This window comes from Rhinopithecus roxellana, chromosome 2 (assembly GCF_007565055.1).
Source record: "Rhinopithecus roxellana isolate Shanxi Qingling chromosome 2, ASM756505v1, whole genome shotgun sequence".
Classification (NCBI taxonomy): domain Eukaryota; kingdom Metazoa; phylum Chordata; class Mammalia; order Primates; family Cercopithecidae; genus Rhinopithecus; species Rhinopithecus roxellana.
Window position 1 is genome coordinate 143,039,939 of NC_044550.1, and position 17,715 is coordinate 143,057,653.

The following is a 17,715-nucleotide window of genomic DNA, read 5'->3' on the forward strand; positions in this document are numbered from 1 at the left end:
TGTATTCTAAGTTAACACTGACTTCTTAAATTGGTCATTGAAAGTTAAATGCCTCCAATTTTCTTTTTAACATTATTTATGCATAATTTAGACAATTTTCTTTTCTTTCTTTCTTTTTTTTTTTTTTTTTTGAGATGGAGTCTCTTGCTCTTTCACTCAGGCCATGCCATAGTGCAGTGGCACGATCTCGGCTCACTGCAACCTCCGCCTCCTGGGTTCAAGCGATTCTCCTACCTCAGCTTGCCGAGTAGCTGGGACTACAGGTGTGCACCACCACACCCAATTAAGTTTTTGTTTTTTTGAGATGTAGTCTCATTCTGTCACCCAGGCTGGAATGCAGTGGCGCGATCTTGGCTGACTGCAAGCTCCGCCTCCCGGGTTCATGCCGTTCTGCCTCAGCCTCCCGAGTAGCTGGGACTACAGGCACCCGCCACCACGCCTGGCTAATTTTTTTGTATTTTTAGTAGAGACGGAGTTTCACCATGTTAGCCAGGATGGTCTCGATCTCCTGACCTTGTGAGCCACCGTGCCTGGCCATCAAAGTATTTTTACTGTTGCTAAAATGTACATTTTCTCCTCTACCACAAATATCAAGGTTGTTAATGATTTTTTGGGGCATAAGAAGTAGTTTCTTATTGTACATATTTATAGTTAAATTTAGTTTTTGGATAAAAATATTTTCAGAAAAATGTAAAAAAATACTAATTAGAAAGTAATTTTTTAATCCTGTGTTTTTATTAAAAGACAGGATTAATTAGGAATGATGTGAACTTTGAAAAATTAGGATTTTAAGTCATGTATTGTTTTTGAACTAAACATTGTGTACTAAAAAATATTTAACATAGTAAAAGAGGAAAAATTGTGTATTTTTTTGGGTTGGAGGAGGAAGCCAAAGACCTTTAAAACAGTAATTCTTACACCGTTTCATCCAGTAATCAAGTTTAAGAAAGTCAGTCTAAAAGCAAAAAACTTCACTTTTGAAATCTTGAATGAGGCTTTGTTTCATAAGAGTAGATATGTTGTGTCAATCAGGTAACAATATGGAATCCTAACCAAAAAAATGAAGATACAGGCCGGGTGCAGTGCCTCAGGTCTATAATCCCAGCACTTTGGGAGGCTGAAGCGGGAGGATCATGAGGTCAGGAGTTCGAGACAAGCTTGGCCAACATGGCAAAACCCCGTCTCTACTAAAAATACAAAAATTAGCTGAGCGTGGTGGTGGGTGCCTGTAATCCCAGCTACTCAGGAGGCTGAGGCAGGAGAGTTGCTTGAACCCAGGAGGTAGAGGTTGCAGTGAGCCAAGATAGTGCCATTGCACTCCAGCCTGGGTGACAAGAGCAAGACTCCGTCTCAAAAAAAAAAAAAAAAAAGAAGATATAACTTGTACTCTAGGGATTTTGGTTTAAAAAATTGAGAGGAGAGGATTTACTGTATTTTTAACATAAGTTTGAGAATATAAGTGGAGAGTCCATTTGCCGGCAGGCACTTATGAATGTTAATGCGAATCCCACTGGAATGGTTTTCTGAATCATTTAAGGTTATCATGGCTCTGAGAATGGACTGTCATAAGATTAAGAGACTCAGTAATGCTATGGATAGGAAAGTACTTGGAGTAGTATAAAGTGCAAAATAAGTCAATGTAGATAAATTTAAAGTAGAAATCTGATTTTTGGAAGTAGGTAGATGCCATTTTAATAAACTAAGCAGAAAAACAAATTGAAGAAAGCCTTCGATTCTTTTGAGGCATTTAGTCCTTTGGAATTTTCTTTTTTCTTTTTTTTTTTTTTCTGAGACGGAGTCTCGCTCTGTCGCCCGGGCTGGAGTGCAGTGGCCGGATCTCAGCTCACTGCAAGCTCCGCCTCCCGGGTTTACGCCATTCTCCTGCCTCAGCCTCCCGAGTAGCTGGGACTACAGGTGCGCACCACCTCACCCGGCTAGTTTTTTGTATTTTTTTTAGTAGAGATGGGGTTTCACCATGTTAGCCAGGATGGTCTCGATCTCCTGATCTCGTGATCCACCCGTCTCGGCCTCCCAAAGTGCTGGGATTACAGGCTTGAGCCACCGCACCCGGCCGTCCTTTGGAATTTTCATGGAAAGGAGAATCTGTTAGATAGCTAGAGCTTTCACCATTCTGGTGGATAGTGTACTATTTCAGTCAGTTAAACTAAACATTTAGAGTTGTTATGGTTAGTTCAAGTGAGAGTTTATGGCCTAAATGGCTTTTAATTACCCTGAATTTTCTGTTTATATAAGCAGAACTCATGTATCCTGGGGGTATAGTTCAGAATATAGTATCTTAGCGTTCGTCTGTGGATGATTAATCACTTTAGACCTAATATACATGGAATTGGCAAACGTAAAATAGGTTTTATACTATTTTTCTCTGATAACATTCCTAGAAATTCAAGAAGCCATTGTATTGTTCAAAGTGGTGTTATTTCATTTAAAACATTGAAGTTAAAATTTATTAGTTTGTTTTAAATATTCTTAAAACTGGCTAATTAAGTCCTAGAAAAGCCCAGACTTATTTTACTAGAGCAGATAATCAAGTTTATGAAAGAGGGGGTTTCAAAAATTTTTATAGGTAATACTTTAGGCGTTTTTCTTGCTGACATAACTAACATTTATTTTCTGTTTATTTTTAAGACGAGCAAAAATCAAATTAAAGTAGATCTTGTAGATGAGAATTTTACAGAATTAAGAGGAGAAATAGCAGGACCTCCAGACACACCATATGAAGGCAAGTACTTTTTTCTGTATCAAAATATTGTGCGTATTAGAACTTGTCTAAAACATTAAATCAGAATAATCTTAAACATCTATAAATTATATGGAGGGTAACTTCATTTGGTTTAGATAAACAGCAATTTTAAAAATACTAAATTTATATACTTAATATAGACTGGTATTTCTTACTGAATTTTAGCTATTTTTTTCTTTCCACAAAAAGTTTAGCAGAGCTTTGTTACAGGTATTTATAGGTTAGAATTTAATAGAATAAAAGATCTGGCATGGTAAACCTCTGAATTATATGGACTATAGACACTTAGTTACCCTTCATATGGTATCTAAAACAGACCTTGCCTTAAATATCTCACTGGTGAAATGTTGCTTTTGTTTTTAAAGTTCTTCTTTCTCTCATTTAGCATTTCATTCACTCATATGTCTTCATACAGGCTGTAGTCCAAATGTTTTCTTTTTTCAGGAAAGCTTTTAGTGATCATTTCAAGACACATAGAAAGGAGGTGGCTTTGCTGAACTTGGTATTCACAAATTAAGTCTGTAGCTACTTTAGACCATGGAGTTGGGTGGTAAGATACAGAAATAAGCCTTATAGCATTTTACTTTCTTATTGGGTGAGTCTTCGTTAATTAATATTGTTGTAAATTTAGGTTATACAGCATATAACCAAGGCTCTTGCATTAATAGCTATTCAAATATTTGTTTATTGGAAAACATAACAGAATATATGGTAACCCTAATTATACAATCTTTACATGTATTTTCTCATTTAATCCTTTCAGCAAATCTTATTAGGTAAATACAATGATTGCTGTTTCATAGATGAAGAAACAAGTTCAGAGAAGTGACTTGTCTAAGGTCAACCATCTTAGCACAACTGATAGGCTTTGCCTTCAAAGCCTGTGCTTTTAATCACTTTATGTAAATCAGAATTCACTTAATATTGGAAGTGGTGGTGATGTCTATTTTGTTTTGTTATCTATTTTCTTAGATGCAAAGTTTTATTGTTACCCAGGCTGGAGAGCAGTGGCATGGTCATAGCTCATTATAAATTTGAATTCCTAGGCTCAAGTAATCCTCCAGCTTCCTCAATAGCTAGTACTACAGGTGCATGCCACCACATCCAGTTAAATACTTTGTGTGTGTTTGTTGTTAATTTTTTTTTGTTTGTTTTTTGAGACTGAGTCTCTCTGTTGCTCAGGCTGGAGTGCGGTGGTAAAATCTTGGCTTACTGCAACCTCCACCTCCCAGAATCAAGCGATTCTCCTGCCTTAGCCTCCCAAGTAGCTGGGATTACAGGCGTGCACCACCATGCCGGCTATAATTTTTGTACTTTTAGTAGAGACGGGGTTTCACAATAATGGCCAGGCTGGTCTTGAACTTCTTACCTCAGATGATATGCCTGCCTAGGCCTCCCAAAGTGTTAGGATTACAGGCATGAGCCACCACTCCCGGCCACCAACTAAATACTTTTGAGTGCTTCTATAATTCTGTAATAAACAGTTTACCCAAAACACTTTTTTTTTTTTTTTTTGAGATGGAGTCTCACTCTGTTGCCCAGGCTGGAGTGCAGTGGCGCAATCTTGGCTCACTGCAAGCTCCACCTCCTGGGTTCATGCCTTTCTCCTGCCTCAGCCTCCCGAGTAGCTAGGACTACAGGTGCCCACCACCACACCTGACTAATTTATTTGTGTGTTTTTTTAGTGGAGACGGTGTTTCACCTTGTTAGCCAGGATGGGCTCGATCTCCTGACCTCATGATCCACCTGCCTCAGCCTCCCAAAGTACTGGGATTATAGGCATGAGCCACTGTGCCTGGCTACCCAAAACACTTTTTAAAAATCTAATATTTTTGAATTTTTTTTTGTTTTTAATCCAGACTGTTTAAGACCCTAGAATGTCTTTAGCATATTATACCAATTCTGTTTATTCATTTTTTTTTTTTTTGGTTTGAGACAGAGTCTCGCTCTGTCACTCAGGCTGGAGTGCAGTGGTGCGATCTTAGCTCACTGCAACCTCCGCCTCCCGGGTTCAAGCGATTCTCCTGACAGCCTCCCGAGTAGCTGGTACTACAGGTGCCCGCCACCATGCCTGGCTAATTTTTGTATTTTTAGTAGAGACGGGGTTTCACATTATTGGCCAGGCTTTTCTTGAACTCCTGACCTTGTGATCTGCCCACCTCGGCCTCCCAGAGTGCTGGGATTACAGGCATGAGCCACCGCGCCCCGCCTATTTTTTCTTTCTTTATTGGATAGATGGCATCTTGCCAAGTTACCCAGGCTGGTCTGAAACCCCTGGCCTCAAACAATCCTCTTGCCTTAGTGTCCCAAAGTCTTGGGATTCTAGGCATGAGCCATTGTGCCCAACCTTGTACCAGTTCTTAAGTGATAAAATTTTATTTGTTGTTTTATAGTTAATATGAGCCATTTCTAGATATTTAATTTTTTATGCTGTTTATTGAGTGCTTCCTATCTGCCTTGCTTGGTCTGGCCATTTTCATGGATGCTATTTCATTTAGTCCTTTTTACAATCATTAAATGTAGAGGAGATCTTTAGTTATCTTAACGAAAATCAGGTGGTTGTCCTAATAGCAGATGTTTTTATGTAATAATATATTAGCTTCTTCTTGAAGACAAGCCTTATAGTTATTTTTGAATTTTTTTTTTTAGGTTGTTTTGAAGTATTTTTGGAAGATAGTAGGGCAATGACATTATTCTAGAGGTCTGCCAGCAAAGTTTTAAATTTTTAAACTGATTTTTATAAACAAGGCACTTCCTGAGCTAAATTAGATAGAAGCAATATTTAATAGGTAGATTAATTTTTTTAAATGGATAATGTATACTTATATACATTAAGATATATTAAGATACATTAAGATATATTCTTATGGTTGGGTGCGGTGGCTCACACCTGTAATCCCAGCACTTTGGGAGGCTGAGGCAGGCGGATCACGAGGTCAGGAGATCGAGACCATCCTGGCTAACACGGTGAAACCCATCTCTATTAAAAATACAAAAAAATTAGCCGGGTATGGTGGCGGGCACCTGTAGTCCCAGCTACTCGGGAAGCTGAGGCAGGAAAATGGTGTGAACCCAGGAGGCAGAGGTTGCAGTGAGCGGAGATCACGCCACTGCACTCCAGCCTGGGCGACACAGCAAGACTCTGTCTCAAAAAAATAAAAAATAAAAAAGATATATTCTTTATTGGTTAGAAGCAAGTTTGGTCATTTTTCTTCTTTTCTTTTTCCCGATACCGAGAATGGGGCCAAACGTTTGGTCATTTAAAAGTGCTTATTTCTGCCTGGGTGGGTTGGCTCATGCCTGTAATCCCAGCACTTTGGAAGCCTGAAGCAGGTGGATCACGAGGTCAGGAGTTCAAGACCAGCCTGACCAACGTAGTGAAACTCCATCTCTACTAAAAATACAAAAATTAGCTGGGCGCTGTGGTGTGCGCCTGTAATCCCAGCTACTCAGGAGGCTGAGGCAGGAGAATCCCTTTAACCCACGAGATGGAGGTTGCAGTGAGCTGAGATCGCACCGCTGCACTCCAGCCTGGGCGACAGAAGGTGACCGCATCTCAAAAAAAAGTGCCTATTTCTGCTGCTGCTGAATGAGTATTTTGATAAGATGAGATTTAATATGCTTTTTGGTATATGTTTGAGGTAGAGTAACTTTAATTCTATTATTTTATGTAAAACTGTTGAGAGAAGTTCATTTTGTTAAGGAAAAGCACCATCAAGGGCATAAACTTTAATGCTTTTTCTTTTAAATAAAACGATAGGTTAAATATTTATTGCAAGGATGTTGCAGTTTTTTGAGTTTTTAAAAATCTAAACTTAAATGCTAAGGCAAAAGTTTACATGTGGAATGTTCAACTATTTATAACCATTATTAAGTAATGAGGCAGCTGTTTTATAGTATTTAAAGAATCAGATTGTGAAGTAGAATACTCACGGGAAAATGCCATATTGTAGATACTACTTAACTCAATTTTCTTCACTTCTTTTGCCTTAATAATTCAGTGACAAAGGAACAGTTTAGTTCTTGAGCTTTTCTTCCTAAAATTTCTTTTAGGTTTATGGAATCATTGTTGACAGCTTAAAAATTCTCATTCCTTCCCCATCTCCTCTTTGGGTTAAGTTAAATTTAAAGATTGTTAATTTTTAATATTAAAAGCTATTCTTCAAGAAGTTAATGTTTTATAGTAAAAACTATTATAATGTGAATAATATAGTTATCATTAGTTGTGTTACCCTGATCAGATGATGCTATGATTAATGCTAAGTGGTCGTATATTGAAAGTTGTCAGAGCATGTAACATAAGGGATAGAAATAAGATTTTAGAGACTCGTGAGTCCAGCATTATTTATATAATATCTCTGGGCCCTCACACTGCTCCTAAGAGATTATTTTGGCCATTAACGAGGAACTTTGTATGATGGGTTATAGCGATGGTAATCTGGAGTTTAATCAGAAAAAAACAGTTCTTAGGAAGGAAAAAGAAAAGCCTATGTAGTGCTGAAGCCAAATTTATTATAACTGTATTTGAAGCTAGCATTTCTAATTCTGGGTATAGACAGTTATAGCCACAAAATTTCTTCAGGTACCCTTCTCTTACCTGTCAGTTTTTTTTTTCTTTCCACTACTTTTCTTTAAATTTCATTATTGTTACTATATGTTCTGCGATTCAGGCATTTAGTTCAACTCATGCATTAATGAGATTCTATTAAAAAGAACTAGTGGTCAGGCATAATGGCTTATGTCTGTAATCCCATTACTTTGGGAGGCTGAGGTGAGTAGATCATTTGAGGTCAGGAGTTCGAGACCAGCTTAGCCAGGGTGATGATACCCCATCTCCACTTTAAAAAAATTAAAAAATTAGCTGGGCATGACACACACCTATAGTCTCAGCTACCCAGGAGGCTGAGGTAGGAGAATTTCTGTAACTGGGAGGTGGAGGTTGCAGTGAGCCAAGATCACACCATTGCACTCCAGTCTGGGCAACAGAGTGAGAATCCATCTCAAAAATAGCAAGAAGAGAGGCCAGGTACAATGGCTCTTGCCTGTAATCCCAGCACTTTGGGAGGCTGAGTCAGGCAGATCACCTGAGGCCAGAAGTTCAAGACCAGCCTGACCAACACGGTGAAACCCCATCTCTGCTAAAAATACAAAAATTAGCTGAGCGTTGTGTTGGGCACCTGTAATTCCAGCTACTCAGGAGACTGAGGCATGAGAATCGCTGGAACGTGAAAGGTGGAGGTTGCAGTGAGCCAAGATTTTACCACTGCACTCCAGCCTGGGCATCAGAACGAGACCCTGTCTCAGAAAAAAAAGAAAAAGAGGAAGAAGAAGAAAAGAAGGATTCAAACCAAAAAGGGCTTGAAGAAAATAGTACCACTTTTATTTTTTCCTCAGATTCATAGTCATCCATCCATTGATAACAATGGAGTAGTGAGGAGATATATTTGAGAGAATCTAGAATATACTGAAGAAGGTCTCCTGTTTGACTTTTTAAAGAACTGAGCGTATAGAATTTTGAAGATAATAATGCTGCTAGGACACAGTTTTTTATTTTACTTTTTATTACAGGGAGTTTCAGATATATAAAAAAGAATAGACCGGGCGAGGTGGCTCATGTCTGTAATCCCAGCACTTTGGGAGGTTGAGGCAGGTGGATCACGAGTTCAGGAGATTGAGACCATCCTGGCTAACACAGTGAAACCCTGTCTCTACTAAAAATACAAAAAAGTAGCCTGGCGTGGTGGCGGGCGCCTGTAGTCCCAGCTACTCCGGAGGCTGAGGCAGGAGAATGGCGTGAACCTGGGAGGTGGAGCTTCCAGTGAGCCGAGATGGGACCACTGCACTCCAGCCTGGGCGACAGAGTGAGACTCCGTCTCAAAAAAAAAAAAAAAGAGAATATAATACAACCTCTTCAGCCAGCTTTAATAACTATCAGCTTATGGCCATCTTTGATCTAATGTATTCTTTGATTATCTTGAAATAAAATCTCGTAGTCTTAGATATAAATATTTCAATAGAACAGTTTTATTTACTATATTTTGTAATAGTATTTTGTTATTAGTAATTGGTCATAAAATCTTAGAAGATGCTTAAACTCTTAATCTTAAGAGTTAAGAATTGAATCCAGCCTCTCATCCAGTGTAAGACTTACCCCTTCAGAGTTTTCTTTTCTTTTTTCTGTTCTGTTCCGTTTATTATTTGAGACAGATTCTCGCTCTGTCACGTAGGCTGGAGTGCAGTGGTGCGATCTTGGCTCACTGCAATATCCATCTCCTGGGTTCAAGCGATTCTTGTGCCTCAACCTCCCGAGTAACTGGGGTCATAGACACATGCCACAATACTTGGCTAATTTTTGTACTTTTAGTAGAGATGGGGTTTCGTCATGTTTGTCAGGCTGGTCTTGAACTCCTGGCCTCAAGTGATCTGCCCACATCAGCCTCCCAAAGTACTGGGATTACAGGCACGAGCCATTGTGCACGGCCCAGAGTTTCTTAAGAGGCGGTTATCCTCTCCTTGAGTCTTGAGTACCCCAGTTGTGAGAAGCTAGATGCTGGATAAGATTTTTTTTTTTTTTTTTGAGACAGAGTCTCGCTCTGTTGCCCAGGCTGGAGTGTAGTGGCGCGATCTCGGTTCACTGCAAGCTCCACCTCCCGGGTTTACGCCATTCTTCTGCCTCAGCCTCCCAAGTAGCTGGGACTACAGGTGCCTGCCACCATGCCTGGCTACTTTTTTCTATTTTTTAGTAGAGATGGGGTTTCACCATGTTAGCCAGGATAGTGTCACTCTCCTGACCTTGTGATCCGCCCCCTTGGCCTTCCAAAGTGCTGGGATTACAGGCGTGAGCCACCATGCCCGACCTAGATAAGCTTTTTAAAAATGCTGTATAGCTGCTAGTTGCTCCAGATAACTTCAAAACAAAACAAAAAGTTGCTTTCTATTTGTATATTACTGGTTAGGAAAGCTCCTTAGTAAAATTTTGCGTTTTATAAACCCATTTAAAGGAATAGTTTGGGCCAGGCGCGGTGGCTCACGCCTGTAATCCCAGCACTTTGGGAGGCCGAGGTGGGTGGATCACGAGGTCAGGAGATCGAGACCAGCCTGGGTAACACGGTGAAACCCTGTCTCTACTGAAAACACAAAAAATTAGTCGGGCGTGGTGGTGGGTGCCTGTAGTCCCAGCTACTTGGGAGGCTGAGTCAGGAGAATGGCGTGAACCTAGGAGGTGGAGCTTGAAGTGAGCAGAGACTGCGCTCCACTGCACTCCAGCCTGGGCAACAGAGTAAGACTCCGTCTAAATAAATAAATAAATAAATAAAGGAATAGTTTGTCTTTATGTCTATCTCTCGTTGAATTTTGTTTAAAAAATAAAAAATATATTTAAAGTTTTTTATATGAAAATAGAGACAAGGTCTTGCTGTATTGACCAGGCTGTACTCAAACTCCTGGCCTAGCTTTAAGCAGTCCTCCCACCTCGGCCTCCCAAAGTGTTGGGACTGCAGGCATTAGCCATGGACCCAGCTTGTTTTTATTAGGCTGGTACAAAAGTAATTACAATTTAATTGCACAAATAAAATGTTAACAAGTAAGTATTGACATTTAATTTAGGGCACAAATGAAAAGATTGGGACCTTATTTCATTTGCAAGAACCAACCAGAAGTAGAATTTTGTTTATGGCATAATCTCTGTCCTTTGTATCATCTATACTTTCATCCCTCCTTGCCTTCTTTCTTTCTTCTTTTTTTTTTCTGACCTTTTTTTTGTTTGTTTGCTATTTAGCAATTCTAAACAGGGTGAATTAGAGGACACAGTGGAAGATTAGAACTCTAATAGTTAATTGTCCTGATGAAATGTTGACATTGCATTGTCTAGATTTAATGTATTTATCTCTAGCCTTGTTACTTACTTATAAACTAATACAGTTGTATGAAGTGGATATTCTGTATGCTTTAAACAACCTTTAAATTAAAAACTAGTGCTTTTGATTACTTTCTTTCTGGGTTTCAACTTTAAAATGAATTTTTATAATTGAATATGAAATAGCTGCTCTGAAAAGTTCATCAGTATATTTGTTTTACATATTTGAATTGAGCAGCATTCTTAACTTTGTTTTCCCCATTTTTTTAGGAGGAAGATATCAACTAGAGATAAAAATACCAGAAACATACCCATTTAATCCCCCTAAGGTATTGTAAGCCTATTTTTGTGCATGAACTTATAAAATATTTTATATTTCTGACCTCTTTTTATTAATATATATTTTAGGGCTTATTAAAGTCACAGCTTTATGAGTCATTTACTGTGTAAATTTGATATGGGCAGTATTTTAGGTAATGGCAGATGGCTTGCTTCTGAAATTAGAATGAAAAGCAAACTTACCCAAAGGCAGCCATTAATGGCTCAAAACTGGAATAGGATGTACATCTGACAATGGCTCATATGCTAGATCTAGAAATACTTGTCAGTGTTCCCAAATTTAGAGAGCCCTTTTACACATAGACAGAGGTTCTTACTTGACTCAAAGAAGTATGTGTTTTAGGAGACTAGCTTGTACATTCAGTCATTATTTGAGTACTTTGTGCCAAGGAATATAGCAGTAACTAAGACTTACACTGTTCCTCCTTTCATAGAACTCACATTATAGTGGGGAAAAAAACTGAGCATGGAATTGCAACTGTGATAAATGTTGAAAGGGAGAATAGAATACCCTAAGATCATGTACAACATGGGGACCCAACCTAAACTTATTTTTTGATTGAACCACTTCCTTTATGTCTCTGCTTTTACTGTCATCAGCACTTTAGGCATTCAACTTTATTCCCTATTTTGTCTGTTATTTAATCACCCTTCCATCTTTGCCATTTCTACTCATTCTCTGCACTGTTGGTCTAGAAATATTCCTAGAGTGCAGTTTTGATCATGCTGCTTTTCTTTCCCTGAATAAAGTTTAAACTCCATGGCTTGGCACTTTAAACCTCCCGGAACCTGACCCCAATCTTGTTTCCCACTCTAATCTTCTACCACTTCCACCCACAATGTGGGTCTCATTTTCCATCTTAGATTGTTTATTTGTAGATGATGCTTATTCTTCCACAGCTTTCTATCAGTTTCTCTTAAATCTTTGTCACCATTATTTAAAATTCTAGTTTTCTATGAGGCCCGAGTATCATTTTCTTCTTTAAGCTGAGTTCATCATATGTTTCTCCCTCTCCTCTCTCAATAGCATTTTATACAATTTATATAGTGGCAACACAAATATAGTTCCAACTCATGTATTATTTTGGATATGTATCTTTTTCTAGCTTTTATGCTCCTGAGTCAAGGACCATGTCTTATACACCTATATATTATCAGTAGTTTCCAATAGTATAGTGTCCCTTGAGCAGTCACTCAGAATGTTCTAGAATTTGTTCATTCAACCTATTGGTTGTTCCAGTTTAAGAACAGATATGATAATGAAAGTTCCAGGGTGATTTTGGCTCACCTAGCATTATGGGGTGCCTATTAGTCTATTGTTTATGTACATCTATTTTCTGATAAGCCTGGTTGATTTTTTTATTATAATAAAATATACATGACATAAAATTACCATTGTAATCATTTTTATGTGTACAGTTCAGTGGTAGTATATTTACCTTATTGTTTAACCTCTACCATTATCTGTCTATAGAACTTTCTCACCTTCCCAAACTGAAACTTCATGCCCATTAAGCAATAACTCCCCATTATTCCCTGCTCCCAGCTTCTGGTAACCACTGTTTTTGTTTCTCTAAATTTGATTAATTCATAAACCTCATGTAAGTGGGATCATAAAATGTCATTTTGTGTCTGGCTTATATCACCTAGCATAATGTCATCAAGGTTCATTCGTGTTAAAATGTGTCAGAATTTGTTTTTAAGGCTGAATAATATTCCATTCTAAGTATAGACCGTATTTTGTTTTCTCATTCAGCTGTTGATGGACATTTGGATTTTTTTTGTTTGTTTGTTTTTGTTTTTGTTTTTTTTGGGACGGAGTCTTGCTCTGTCGCCCAGGTTGGAGTGCAGTGGCGCAATCTCAGCTCACTCCAAGCTCCGCCTCCTAGGTTCATGCCATTCTCCTGCCTCAGTCTCCTGAGTAGCTGGGACTACAGGCGCCTGCCACCATGCCCAGCTAATTTTTTTTGGTTTTGGTTTTTGTTTTTTGTTTTGGGGACAGAGCCTTGCTCTATCGCCCAGGTTGGAGTGCAGTGGCGCGATCTGAGCTCACTGCAAGCTCCGCCTCCCGGGTTCAGGCCATTCTCCGCCTCCCGGGTTCAGGCCATGTTAGCCAGGATGGTCTCGATCTCCTGACCTTGTGATCTGCCCGCCTTGGTCTCCCAAAGTGCTGTGGGATTACAGGCGTGAGCCACTGTGCCTGGCCTTGGATTTTGTTTTATTTTGTTTTTTGTTTTTTTCGTGGAAATAAGGAGAAAGGAAGAAAAGAACTCTTAGAGGAACCATTCTCTATTTTACTATTTACTATATGTAGTAAAATAATATGTTTACTATTAATAAAAAAAAGTTTATTTTTACTATTAAATAATGATGGTAGCAGCTGTCACTTGTTTTGTGCTAGGAATTTTATATGCTTTTCCCAAAAGTCTTTATAACTACCCTAATAAATGAGTGAGCTGAGGCTTAGAAGTTAAATGGAACCAGATTCCATATGGCTATTATAAGCCCATATGTTAAGTCACTGGGCTCTGCTTCCTTTATTCTGATAAGGAAAAAGTAAGGACAAAATCTCTCAACCTGTGAGTATATAAGAACAATCAACCAGAGTTCAAATCTTTCTTATGTAATCTCTGTGTCTCAGATTCTTCACCTGCAAAATCTTTTCATAAGGTTATAAAGACTAAAGAAGTTAATCGGTGTAGAGAACTGTATTTCATAAATTCTATGATCTATTTTTTCCCCACATTTTTAACATCTGTGAAATCAGGATACATCTTTTCGTGGATGGCATGTCATAATTTATTTGGCAGAGGTTTTTGTTTCCCAAAGTGTATTAGTATGTTCTCACCCTGCTATAAAGAAATACCTGAGACTGGGTAATTTATAAACATAGAGGTTTAAGGTCGGGCGCAGTACCTCAGGCCTGTAATCCCAGCACTTCGGGAGACTGAGGCGGGCGGATCACCCGAGGTCGGGAGTTTGACACCAGCCTGACCAACATGAAGAAACCCTGACTCTACTAAAAATACAAAATTATCTGGGCATGGTGGCTCATGCCTGTAATCCCAGCTGCTTGGGAGGCTGAGGCAGGAGAATGGCTTGAACCCGGGAGACGGAAGTTGCGGTGAGCTGAGATGCGCCCATTGCACTCCAGCCTGGGCGAGGTTTAATTGGCTTGTGGTTGTGTAAGCACAGTGGCTTCTGCTTCTGGGGAGGCCTCAGGAAACTTATAATCATGGCAGAAGGCCAAGGGGAAGCAGACACATCTTACATAGCAGGAAAAGGAGCAAGAGGGAGTTGGGGAAAATGCTTACACACTTGAAAACAATTAGATCTCATGAGAACTCACTAACATGATGACAGCACCAAGGGGGATGGTGTTAAGCCATAAGAAACCATGATCCAGTTTCCACTAGGCCCTACCTCCAACACTGGGGATTACCATTTGACATGCAATTTGGGCAGGGACCCAAATCCAAACTGTATCGTAAGGGTACATAAAACAATGTTATGTTAAATAGTTGATGGTGCCTGATATTTGATGAAATGTAAGTTACAAGTGCCTGGAATAGTAGTAAGCACTTGGTAAATGTTAGACAGCATTAACCAATGACTGCCACCCCAAGTGAGGGAGGCCCTTTCCAAAGTAGTCTATTGGCTTTCCTTTGTAACAGCATTTGAAAATACAGTAGTATTGAGACTTAAATTTTCTCTATAAATTCATATTCTCATACATTGCTGGGGGAAATGTAAAATGTTGCAGCCTCTTTGGGAAACAGTTTGATCAAAATGGCAAACTTAGAGTTCCCTTGTGACTCAGCAGTTCTACTTCTAGGTATAACATTTATCCACACAGTAACTTGTACACAGATGTTCATACCAGCACTATTCATTACAGCCAAAAAATGGAAGCAACCAAAAATGTTCGTCATCTAGGTGAATGGATAAATAAAATGCAGTATATCCATACCATGGAATACTATTTGGTTATAAAGAAGAATGAAGTACTGATAAATGCTACAACGTATCAGTGAACCTTGAAAACATTATGCTAAGTGAAAGAAACCAGACACAAAACCTTCACGTTGTATTATTTTTATGAAATATTGGAAAAAGCAAATCCTAGAGACTAGAGACAGAAAGGAATTTGGTGGTGGCTTAGAGATAGAAGAATGGGGAAGTAACTACCAATGGTTACAGGGTTTCTTTTGTTTTGTTTGGCTTTTTTGAGGCAGAGTCTCGCTCTGTCGCCCAGGCTGGAGTGCAGTGGCGTGATCTCGGCTCACTGCAAGCTCTGCCTCCTGAGTTCAGGCCATTCTCCTGCCTCAGCCTCCTGAGTAGTTGGGACTACAGGCGCCCGCCACCATGCTCGGCTAATTTTTTGTATTTTTAGTAGAGACGGGGTTTCACCGTGTTAGCCAGGATGGTCTCAATCTCCTGACCTCATGATCCTCCTGCCTCGGCCTCCCAAAGTGCTGGAATTACAGGCGAGAGCCACCGTGCCCAGCCAGGTTTCTTTTTGAGGTGATAAAATAGTCAAAAAATAGATTGTGGTGATAGTTGCACAAGTCTGTGAATATACTAAAAGTTAGCAAGTTGTACAGTTGCTGGGCACGGTGGTTCATGCCTGTAACCCCAGAACTTTGGGAGGCTGAGGTGGGTGGATCACCTGAGGTCAGTAGTTCGAGACCAGCCTGGTCAATGTGGTGAAACGCCATCTCTACTAAAAATACAAAAATCAGCTGGGTGTGGTGGCACGTGCCTGTAATCCCAGCTACTCAGGAAGCTGAGGCAGGAGAATTGCTTGAACCCGGGAGACAGAGGTTGCAGTGAACCAAGACCACACCATTGCACTCCAGCCTGGGCAACAGAGCAAGACTCCATCTCAAAAAAAGAAAAGAAAAGGAAGTTGTATACATTAAGTGGGTGAATTATGTCTCAGTAAAGGTGTAGCCTTTATAGGGTATAATAGCTTCAAAGTAATTGCATAATTGTGGCTCTGTTTTAGGCACTTCGATCTGTAACTTCATTTAATTCTTGAAATAAATATTGTATTAAATCTCTCCCACCTCATCCCCACTTTTTTTAGAGACAGGGTCTTACTCTGTTGCTCAGTCTGGAGTGTTGTGGCATGCACAATCATAGCTTAGTGCAGCCTTTAACTCCTGGGCTCAAGTGATCCCTCCACCTTGGCCTCCCAGAGTGCTGGGATTAGAGGCATGAGCCACCACACCCACACCCCTGTTTTATTAAAATGAGAAAAATAGACTCAAAACATAAGAACTGAAGTATGTCTGACGTCTTTGCTGCTACTACATCTTGCTGTTAAGGCCACTGTTACCTGCCTTGGCATGGTGGCTCACGCCTGTAATGTCAGCACTTTAGGAAGTCAAGGCAGAAGAAGCATTTGGGCTTGGGAGTTTGAGTTCAGTCTGGACAACATAGCAAGGCCCTGTCTCTAGTCACACACACGCACAAAAAAAAAAAAGAAAAAGAAAGGCCTCTCTACATCTCTAATTCCGGCTGTTCCATTTGGAGGTAGCTTTGACGTTTAGAAACATCTTAGGTTCAAATCCAATTTGTATTACTGTGACTTCAACCAGTTAGTCATAGTTGCAGTTTAGTGTTCTTTAAATATGGTATATATAAAATAAAAGTTTTTTAAATAAAGAACAAACAAGAAAATAAATACGGTACATACCCCACTTGTGGCATTATGCTCTTGCAGTAAATGTTAATGAACATGATAAATATGTTCTAGATGTATACTACATTGATTTGAATTTTTACTGATTGGTAAGTAAAATGAGAAGAATGGGGAATATTTATGTAAATTTCTTGCTGAATTGTGTGTTCACATATGTTTGGACTCAGGCTTAATTTTAAGTCTTATGAGGTAAAAGTATCAAAGTAGCTGGTTATATTTTCATTACTACTATGCAGCTAAAATTTGAGAAAAGATTAAAAATTCACATTTGTGGCCGGGTGCGGTGGCTCAAGCCTGTAATCCCAGCACTTTGGGAGGCCGAGACGGGTGGATCACGAGGTCAGGAGATCGAGACTATCCTGGCTAACACGGTGAAACCCCGTCTCTACTAAAAAATACAAAAAACTAGCCGGGCGTGGTGGCGGGCGCCTGTAGTCCCAGCTACTCGGGAGGCTGAGGCAGGAGAATGGCGTGAACCCGGGAGGCGGAGCTTGCAGTGAGCTGAAGTGAGCTGAGATCCGGCCACTGCACTCCAGCCCGGGTGGCAGAGCGAGACTCCATCTCAAAAAAAAAAAAAAAAAAAAAAAAAAAAAAATCACATTTGTCTTACCATGGTCACAGAATATTTTGTTTATTATTATGCAATATATCATTGACCAGAAGAGTAGGCTTACTTCTAAACAGAGAAAATATATCTTTAAATCAGGTGATAATACTGTAGAAGGAATTTGATTAAATGCATACAACCAATATGATTTCTAGTGTTAAATTGTAATGTGTATTGTGCTAGTGAAAAAATCATTAGTAAAATTCTAGCCCAATGGTGTGTCCTGCTCGAATAGAGATTAAGTTGTAGGCCGGATGCGATGGTTTGCATGCCTGTAATCCCAGCATTTAGGGAGGCAGGGGGCAGGTAGATGGCTTGAGCTCAGTAGTTCATGACCAAAATGGCAAAAACCTGTCTCTACTAAAAATGCAAAAAACAGAACAAAACAAAAACTAGTCAGGTATGGTGGCATGAGCCTGTAGTTCCAGCTACTCAGGAGGCAAAGG

The 17,715-nt window shown here is 39.5% G+C and overlaps 1 protein-coding gene across 1 annotated transcript in view; it reads left to right on the forward strand.

Moving 5' to 3' along the window:
• UBE2K (ubiquitin conjugating enzyme E2 K) overlaps positions 1-17,715 on the forward strand; it is an 85,451-nt gene that overhangs the window by 34,705 nt on the left and 33,031 nt on the right. Inside the window, exons 2-3 of the mRNA XM_010384547.2 lie at positions 2,647-2,740; positions 10,887-10,945. Coding sequence (XP_010382849.1) covers positions 2,647-2,740; positions 10,887-10,945 — 153 coding nt within the window. The remainder of the gene's footprint in view (positions 1-2,646; positions 2,741-10,886; positions 10,946-17,715) is intronic.